Source organism: Rhizoctonia solani, chromosome 9, assembly GCF_016906535.1.
Source record: "Rhizoctonia solani chromosome 9, complete sequence".
In the NCBI taxonomy this organism is placed as follows: Eukaryota; Fungi; Basidiomycota; class Agaricomycetes; order Cantharellales; family Ceratobasidiaceae; genus Rhizoctonia; species Rhizoctonia solani.
The window spans coordinates 2,184,805-2,195,090 of record NC_057378.1 but is presented as its reverse complement, the minus strand read 5'-3'; the positions used below and the strand labels follow the sequence as shown (position 1 = coordinate 2,195,090).

The 10,286-nt window shown below is 48.4% G+C and overlaps 1 protein-coding gene across 1 annotated transcript; it reads left to right on the top strand.

Moving 5' to 3' along the window:
- Window positions 1–2,637: 2,637 nt before the first annotated feature.
- RhiXN_08186 (Retrotransposable element Tf2 protein) lies at window positions 2,638–7,469 on the top strand (the record flags this gene model as incomplete). Its single annotated transcript, XM_043328002.1, has 2 exons — window positions 2,638–4,022; window positions 4,100–7,469. The coding sequence occupies 2 exons, from the start codon at window positions 2,638–2,640 to the stop codon at window positions 7,467–7,469; spliced, it is 4,755 nt and encodes a 1,584-aa protein (XP_043183387.1).
- Between the last annotated feature and the right edge of the window lie 2,817 nt (window positions 7,470–10,286).

Here is a 10,286-nt window from a genome sequence, read left to right as displayed (position 1 = left end):
CACGCCTGTAGCCTACTTGTTCAGTTGAGTTGTTAATGTGCTGGCGATCTTCGAATGCGCAGGTGGATAATGAGGGTGACTGTTAAAGATTTCAAGGTGGGTAGCTCGGGAGCTATACGAAGATATCTTTGCCCATACTATGTTCGCGTCGAGAACCAAGGAAAAGAAAACGCGCATTTATCCGTATACAATATATCGAAACCGTAAAAGGTAATGAGTATGTAAATATACGCAGAATATTGGAATTCTAATGAAGATATGGATATTGATACTTTATTAATATCTGTTGGTTGTGGGCTCCAGGCCTCTGACACCTGACACCTGACACCTGTCAAAGTGATGCAAGGATGAGCAAACGTGGTATAATGATGTAAGGGGTCTCAAACCGACCTTGCTCCTCAGAAGCGTGCTAAGGGGGAACGAAAGATTGCTCTACAAATAGAAGTTCAGAAGCCGATCATTGATACGTAGACATGTGAGCCGCAGCGTGCGGGGGCATCACATGCGGTATTATTTCATCGAGTTCAGAGGACATGGTCACTGCTACAGCCTGGGAATAGCCTACTGAGCGCAAGGATCTAGCCTGTCCTAGCATTTTTCAGCACCCGCCTACCATCCCTAAAGTTATCCTTGCATGTTTAATGTTCTTTATTTACTTATTTATTATCACAGTTCATGACATACCCATTCCTTTCACCTACCCTTCTTGTGCGATATCGATTCTCTACCACCACAAGTCTTTGCTCCGGGTGGGCGTAGTCTTGGGTGGCACTAGGTTCCCTTCAAGGTGAGTAGTTCGGGAGCTATACGAATGCATCTTAGCTCGTACTACGTTTGCGTAGAGAACTAAGGAGAAGAGGAAAAGCGCGTCCATCCATATATAGCACATCACGATTGTAAGAGGTAAAATTTATGTAACGTGAGTGCGAGATATTGAAAATCTAACAGTTCCCCCACTCGTATTGAGTCGAAAAAAGACTTTGTACATGTATACATACATTCAGATAGATATACATACATACACATATATACCCGTTCACCAACATACACGGGACCACACCGGAGTGTAGGATAAGTCTATCTTTTAGGGCCCAAGGAGTCAGATTTAGACCAAACCGCCGCGCCACAACAATGGAGTTCGAAAAGAGACAAGCTGACACTGTACAAGGTTATAATGCTGAAAATCAGTGCGTGTGTTTAAGTGAGAATTGAGCTGAAATCAGGGTCAATACATACTGATTTTAGGTATCAATTCTTCCATAGTCTGATTCATGCTGAGGGAGGCATACTAACATTGTAATTGTCAGACCATATCCTACCAAAAAAAGGAATCTTTTACTGATGTACTGATTTTCAGGGTCTTATCACACCACAGTGTGATCTAAAGCTTGTGGCAAAATTTCACAATATTGTCCATCACACTGTCAGATTTGCTACCTACAAAGCAACGGTACTAACTTATCATGGATACAGATAATTTCATGGTAGTAGGGCCCGCGACTTACCAACCTTCATTTTACCTCACGCATGGCGCTGATTGAAGGGAGTGGGCAAGGTCAAAGGAGCATGTCGTAGACACACTTGATACCAGGGAATTTATTCCCATTTTCTCGAATTTAAACGAAAGCAAACGGACAACATTTTCGATCACGTGACCTCGGCGCTTATATCATACGCTAAGCGCCAAGCCACGTCCCCTTCCGCGCTTACCTCAGCATACGTAGCCACCTCCACCTGATGACATCACTATGACACGTCAGTGACACGTATGCATGAGTAAGGCCGACTGCGGAGCGGGGTTCTTATTGGATTATATATTTGATATGATGTATTTGTAATTAGTCACTCTGTAGAATATATAAGGAGGCCAACCGACCATGGTAACACCCAGGTTGATTACCTCTTGTCGCATCCCCATTGCTGTACAAGGGCCTTAAGCCCAGTAACCCACTTAGTTACTTAGTTCACACCGCCTTAAGCGGCTTCTTCACTGTAGTTACATAGCTGGTCATCGCCCTTACGGCCTTGGTCATTGTAGTATAGCTAGTCGTCGCCGTAGGATAGCTTGCCGCCGCCTTACGCGGTTCTCTACTTAGATACATCCGGCCGCAAGCGCCTTCCTCCTCGACGTCCTTGCAGACGTCTAGGACACTAGGTAATCGACCTTACGTCGGTTGCAAACCGTTCTGTACACCCACCACTGAGACTCAACCCCGGAGAAGAATACCTGTACTAGCACGACCAAAATCACGTGATCGGGGCCACCTTGCGGGAGATAATAATCAAAACTCCCCCACCCCCACGTAGTAGGAAATTGCTATAAGGCAGGATATTCCTATCCCCCGCATACCACACGGTCGCCGCACCCTTTGCCAGCGGAGCCAGACAGCAGATACACCCGCTTGCAGAGACTAGGTACTACATCACGCCCGTCCACGGCAGTGATTAGTTACACTTACTGTTCAACGCTAGGTCGTTTGACGCAGGCTCTTAGCGTACTACGCAATAAAGCGCTCATAAGTCCTGACAAAGGCACCTACTAGTCTCCCCCATCTTCCCACCATTCTCTCCCGGACTCCCACACGCTCCTCTTCGCGGGCCTCTTCCCACGCTGGCCGCTCATACCCTCAATCTACCATGGCAACCCGTTCCCGGACGGCCTCTCGAGCCCAATCCCCTTTCAATTCGGGACACCTGGAACCCCAGCTTCCGCCAACCTCCTCTGTCGAATATGGCGAAGTCTCCCTCGAACGAGTCACCCGACTCCTCCTCGGCCTACTCGGCCAAGTTGAGCGCCTCGAGCGAGAAATTGCTGAGATCAAGGAAGCAGGGATTGAGACCCAGACAAACGTCGAAAATATCTCACAAACCATCGATGTTGTCAAGGATGGTCTCAAGTCCCTCCAGCTCCAAGGCCCCCGTACCCCAGAAGGGAACCAACCCAAGGCAGTGGAAGAAACGCCACGCCCCATACCAAAAACCAAGCCTATTGGATCGGTTAGCAGGGTACCCTTCTGGTCAGAACCAACTAGGGAAGCCCCAGGCCTCGCCCAGCCTACCCCAAGAAGAGCCGCACCCCCGCGAGTCCCGTCTCCCCCTCCATCTCCGCGTCTCCGATCCCCCATTGGAGCACCTGCCCCTCCTCCACCGGCTCCAGTTGCCGCATATCCTGCCCCTCCTCCACCGGCTCCAGTTGCCGCATATCCTGCCCCGGTCAAAGTAGACCACCCAGATGCCTATACAGGCAAGATTGGGAGCGAGGCCAAACAGTGGCTCACAAGGATGTTGGCCTGGACCCGGCTAAACTCGCGCATGTTTCCCACGGACCAAGAAGTCCTATCCTTCCTTCTGATGAATATGAAGGATTCCGCGGGAGCATGGGCACACCCACACCTTGACCAGCTTGGATCACACCGGGCAATCATCCAAACGGTTGAGGGATTCAAAATAGAGTTTTTGGCAGCATTCGGCGACCCTGATGCCACAAGGGCCGCCGAGCGGAAGATTACCACGCTTACCCAGTCCGGCACATGCGCGGATTATATCACAAAGTTCAGAACCCTGGCAATGGAACTGGACTGGAACGACGCGGCCCTTCGAGGCCAGTTTGCCCGCGGCCTCCACTGGGAGGTCAGCCGCCAAATCGCTACCCGCGAACATCGCCCCCGAACACTCCTCGAGCTGCAAAACGCAGCACTTGTTATTGACAACGCCCTCCGGGAAGAGCGTGCTAGCCACCCGCCGAGGGATAATAAGCCTAGCAAACAACCCAACCCCGCAAGGGGAACGAGTACCGGCCAATCAAGTACCGGTTCAAAGAAACTCTCCGACAACCCCAATTTCGTGTTGGAGGAGGAAAGGAATCGCCGCCGCGCCGCTGGCGCCTGCATCAAGTGCGGCAAAATGGGCCACAAGTTCGCGGAATGCCGCACAGGCTGGAAGGCTACCCCTACTGAGGACAAAGGGAAAGCCAAGGAAACCGCCAAGATTGGCAAAGACTCCAAGTACCAATCGGGAAAAGAGTAAGGGTACCTGCTGCCGCGCGCAAGGACCCCAAGGACTCTGGTTTTGTCTCGGAAATATGTAATATATCAAATAGCCACAATAGAATCTCCCCCCTCTTCACTATTTTCATCAAACCAGAGAAACAAGCGGATCACTTAGAAGTCCTGATAGACTCAGGCGCCACCTCATCCTTCTTACACCCCCGTACAGCGGAACTACTCCGCCTTCCTCTAATAGAGCTCCCACAACCCCGTACTGTTACTATGCTCGATGGGTCGAGCCCCCAGGCTGGAAAGATTTGGAAGAAGGCCCACCTAACCTTCCTATTTGATGGCAAACGCATGACGGAAACCTTCCTGATTTGCAATACCGGATCACACGCTGCCATCCTAGGAATTAAATGGTTAGAGAATCATAATCCTGAAATCGATTGGAACTCGCGCACCCTCTCATTCCCTCACACGCCCCCGGAACACATAGCCATTGCGGAAGAGGAGGAAGCTGACAAGACACCCCTTGAAGGAGTACCCCCCAAGTACCATCAATATGCAAAGGTATTTGGGGAAGAAGAATTCAATAAACTTCCCCCTCATAGACACTACGATATTGGTATCGAACTTACGGAAGAAGGACCCCTGAACTCCCCCCTTTACAGCATGACTGATGCCAAATCCGCCACACTCAAGGACTGGCTCAGGGACAAGCTCAAGGCTGGAAAAATCCGACCCAGTAAATCGCCAATCAGCTCCCCAGTTATGTTCGTGCCCAAAAAGGATGGTTCCCGCCAACTCGTAGTAGACTATCGTCGCCTGAACAACCGGACAAAGAAGAACGTTTACCCGCTACCCCGTCCAGATGACCTCATGGCCCAGCTTTGCAGTGCCAAGGTCTTCACCAAGCTAGACCTAAGATGGGGTTACAATAACGTCCGTGTTAAAGAAGGTGACAAATGGAAAACGGCTTTCCGCACCAAATATGGCCTATACGAATCCCTGGTTATGACCTTTGGCTTGACTAATGCTCCTGCGGCCTTCCAACATTTCATGAACGAACTGTTCAAAGATTTATTGGATGTATGCGTCATCATCTACCTTGATGATATCCTAATCTACTCAAAGGATGACGCAACCCATACCCAGCACGTCCATGAAGTCCTACGACGCTTAATGGAGAACCAATTGTTCTGTAAGGCATCCAAGTGTACATTCCACGTCACATCAGTGGAGTATTTAGGAATAATTGTATTGGATAAGGGATTCAGCCTGGATAAGCTCAAAATCCAGGCAGTCCGAGAATGGCCCACGCCCACCAAAGTCAAGGAAGTACAATCGTTCCTAGGCTTTGCCAATTTCCTGCGCCGTTTTGTTGCCAATTTTAGTCACATAGCCCGGCCACTGCACAACCTGGTAAAGAAAGATACGCCATGGAAATGGGAAACTAGGGAACAGGAAGCCTTCCAAAACTTGAAGGATGCCATCACTAGTGCCCCGGTACTCTGCCACGCCAACCCTGCCAAACCATACTTCCTCGAGACGGATGCCTCTGGCGCAGCACTGGGCTCCATACTAAGCCAACGCCAAGAGGATGGTTGCCTACATCCCCTAGGTTTCTTGTCAGAATCATTCAAAGGTGCCAAACAGAACTACAACACCCACGACAAGGAACTCCTTGCGATCATCCGCTCCTTTGAATATTGGCGAATCTTCCTGGAAGGAACGGCCCACCCCATAACGGTATTCACCGATCACAGGAACTTAGAGTACTGGAAAGAATCCCGAACCTTCAACCGTCGTCATGCAAGGTGGCACCTCTTACTAGCTGGCTACAATTTCCAAATAGTCTATCGCCCTGGCAAGCAGTCTGGCAAACCAGATGCCCTGTCCCGCCGCGCCGACCACGCCGATATTCCGCCTGCCGACCAAACAATGCTGCCCGACCCCGTCTTTGCCAACGTGGCACTAGTTCTACCAGAAAAAGAGCTACAAAGGCGTATCGAGTCAAGCCTGGACCAGGACGAGTCCCTGGAAGAGATTCTCCAATTCTTACAAAACAAGTCCAAGGCACCACCCTCCATCAAACGCGCGTTCAAGGATTATGAAATGGAGGCTGGACTGTTGTTTTATCAGGGACGGATTGTGGTACCGGACGTAGGAACCTTGAGGACGGATCTGCTCAAAATCTTCCACAATAGTCCGTTGGCGGGCCATCCAGGCAGACAAAGGACTCTAGAACTAGTATCCAGAACTTACTACTGGCCTGGCATCCGTGCAGATACATACTGGCACGTTGACTCATGTGAAACCTGCCAACGGATTCGGAAACCCAAGTACGCATTGATCCCGCCTCAGCCTTTAGAACTCCCATCACGCCCGTGGCAACATGTGTCATACGACATGATAGTAGACCTACCCAAAGACGGAAACTGCGATTCTATCCTGGTCATTGTGGATAGTTTTACTAAGTACGTGATCCTAGTAGAGTGCTCCAAGAAGCTCAAGGCCCCGGAGTTAGCAGACCTATTCCTACGCCATGTGTGGAAGCGTTACGGCATGCCTGAGAAGACAATATCAGACCGCGGACGGGTTTTTAATAACAAATTCCTGAAGGCGCTGTACCAACGCCTGGGAATAGACCCCCACTTCTCTTTGGCCTACCATCCTCAAAGCGACGGGCAAACGGAACGCGTGAACCCCACGGTGGAACACTTTTTACGGGCGTACTCAGGGGTAAACCAGAAAGACTGGGTCAAGTGGCTACCAATGGCGGAATTTGCCTACAACAACGCAGTACACAGCTCAACAGGCAAATCTCCCTTCAAGGCACTTTACGGCTGGGAACCTTCCTTGACTCCAAGTAACGTCCCAACGGATGTCCCCGAGGCAGATAATCTGGCAACCCAAATGGAAGAACAATGGCGGGAAATAGAGGCGGCACTCCGGCAATCAAAGACACGCATGGTAGCCGGAGAAGCAGGTGAACCACTTGAATTCGAAATCGGGGAAGAAGCCTGGCTGGACGCCAAGAATGTGAAGCTAAAGACCCTTAGTCCAAAGCTAACTGAACAACGCCTAGGCCCCTTCAAGGTAACCGAGAAAATCTCCGACAGGGCTTACCGCTTGGAACTTCCCCCAACCATGCGGATCCATAACGTTTTCTATGTGGGACTCTTATCTAAAGTCAAGAGGGACAAAAAGCGCACCTTTGAAAATCGTCCCCCTCCAGTCACCGTGGACGGGGAAGAGGAATACGAAGTGGAAGGGATAACGGACATGGAAGAGAGGAACGGAAAATGGTTCTTCAGAGTCAAATGGAAGGGCTACGGACCAGAAGAGAACACGTGGGAGCCCCGAGAGAACCTCAAAAATGCGGGGAAAATTTTGAAAAAATACGAAGAAGAAATGAGAAAGAAGGCCCTCGGCGCTGCCAAGGCCCTTAGAGGGGGGCAGTGTCGTAGACACACTTGATACCAGGGAATTTATTCCCATTTTCTCGAATTTAAACGAAAGCAAACGGACAACATTTTCGATCACGTGACCTCGGCGCTTATATCATACGCTAAGCGCCGAGCCACGTCCCCTTCCGCGCTTACCTCAGCATACGTAGCCACCTCCACCTGATGACATCACTATGACACGTCAGTGACACGTATGCATGAGTAAGGCCGACTGCAGAGCGGGGTTCTTATTGGATTATATATTTGATATGATGTATTTGTAATTAGTCACTCTGTAGAATATATAAGGAGGCCAACCGACCATGGTAACACCCAGGTCGATTACCTCTTGTCGCATCCCCATTGCTGTACAAGGGCCTTAAGCCCAGTAACCCACTTAGTTACTTAGTTCACACCGCCTTAAGCGGCTTCTTCACTGTAGTTACATAGCTGGTCATCGCCCTTACGGCCTTGGTCATCGTAGTATAGCTGGTCGTCGCCGTAGGATAGCTTGCCGCCGCCTTACGCGGTTCTCTACTTAGATACATCCGGCCACAAGCGCCTTCCTCCTTGACGTCCTTGCAGACGTCTAGGACAGCCACTTGTATCATAGGTCTGAGCTTAGTTGTGACAGTGCAGAAGCGTGGATTTCTCCTAAGCACCCTTGGCACAGCATCTTGGCATGGCATCTTGGCATAATAAGCGCCAAGATCACGTGATTGAAAAACAATAGATATTGTTACAACCTCCTTACCTATACCACTAAATTCGGACGATTTTTCTGATATTTCTACTATTTTTTACGAACTCTTTATCTTTACTTTTTTGATCACGTGATCTCGGCGCTTATTATGCTGAAGATGCCGCGCCGAGATGCCGTGCCAAGGGCGCTTAGGAGAAATCTACGCTTCTGCGCAGCCCGCAGCACGCTTCCTTTTTCACACGGACTCTTCTTTTCTCACACGCATGGACCATGTACATACCTCCTGATTGTCTATATATACAGCAGGGAAATTGCTTGGAGATCCCAAGTCAATTTTACCTTGTCTCTATTCATTGAGGAGGGATTAGTCAGCCAGCTAAGTAGCCGGCCCCCAGTTGTCTTCAGAAGTTAACTCCTTACTTAACTCACCACACCTCCCAGGCCTCAGGCCCCTTTGCAGTAGTTAGCCAGTAGAAGCCCGCCTTACAGCGGCCGTAGTTTAGCCTAGTTAGTTAGATTACATAAGCTTGTAGTAGTACGGCCTCAAGCACCCGCCTCCACTAGCGTGTGCCCACATTACAGTGGTGCACAACAGATATCAAGTTTGGAAAAAAAACTAAAAATATCAGAAAAAACAGGCAAATCCAATGGTATATGTGAAGAGGGTGTAACATAAACAAACAACAGTTCCTAATATTTGCCCCAAGGCAATGTTTGCCCCAAGGCAGTATTTACCTGTGTGGGTGCTTGGATGTCCCAAGGCTAAGTGTTTCATCCTTGGAGTAAACAGTCCCAAATGTAGGATACTGCTGTATTGGGTACTTACAGTAAATGGGGCATAACTCTGCCAAATGTTGTCCGTTTTGGGTGTTTGACCCTGCGTTCTGGAGTGCACGAACAGACGCATCTAACCGCAAGCTATTTGGTAGTGTAGGATGCCCGGGTGGTGGAGAAATGGCGCATTTAGTGCATCAGTGCTTAAGAACTGATTAAGCGCTGGAGCACTTGCCTATGCAACAGGGGGACCCTGAAAATTTCTGTGTTTAGCCGCAGGATGTAATCCTGAATAATAAATACTACATACAGGAGAAATATTACTTGTTACTGTTTATCTACTCAGCTGAATTTATACATATTTAAATGAGTGAGAAAACAGCATATATGCAAAAGATGTTGCATTTTGAGGGTATTCCTGAGACTTAGAGGCTCTGCAAAGGTTGCGATTGGATAGAGAGGCCTTGAAAACCTTAGTTTGCATCTTTATCTCATTTATTTACTCTAGTATTACTCATGTAATTAATAAAATAAGTACAGATTATAAGAGGAATGTCATATCCATAACAACAGTCCCAACCTATACAGGGAACCTAGAACTAGCTTGAGTGCAACCCTGCTAATACTTCCAGGCAGACTGCTAAGTATTAGGTGCTTCTACAACACCCTTACCCTCCTGTCAGCCATTGGACACAGGGAAATAAATTTATATAAATCTCAATTGAATTACAGTGAGTTCCAGAGATTGATATTTAGGTTATACACTACTCTGCTTGTACCTTGCATTGCCTGCTAAACAGTAATACACCTATTACTAGTTATTGGTAGGGATCACCCTGATATCAACTACTTTATTCTTTTAGCAAGTTAATTAGCTACCTTAATATACTCTTACTTCCTCATTATTAGACCTTGTCTAATACTTATCCTTGTGTAATTGTTACTGTTTATAGTTAATCAGTTACCCTTTTTATCCTACTTGTCCTAGATGTCTGTAAGGACATCAAGGCAGCAGGCACTTGCAGCCATATGTATCTAAGTATGAGAACTGCTTAAGGCAGTGTGGGTGCTACCTACAACAACAACCAACTATACTACAGCAACCAAGCCTATAAGGGCAATGGGGAGCTTAGCTAAGTACAATCAGGAAGCTGCTTAAGGTGGTGTAGACTAGTGGGACTAAGTATTTACTGGACCTGAGGTCCTTGTACAATGTGGGGATTTGACAAGAGGTAATTGACCTGGGTATTACCATGGTTGGTTGGCCTCCTTATATATTACAAGAAGGGCTAATTACAAATACATTATATGCAATACTGTACCAAATAAGAACCCTGCTCTGCAGTTGGCCTTACTCTTGTATACATGTCA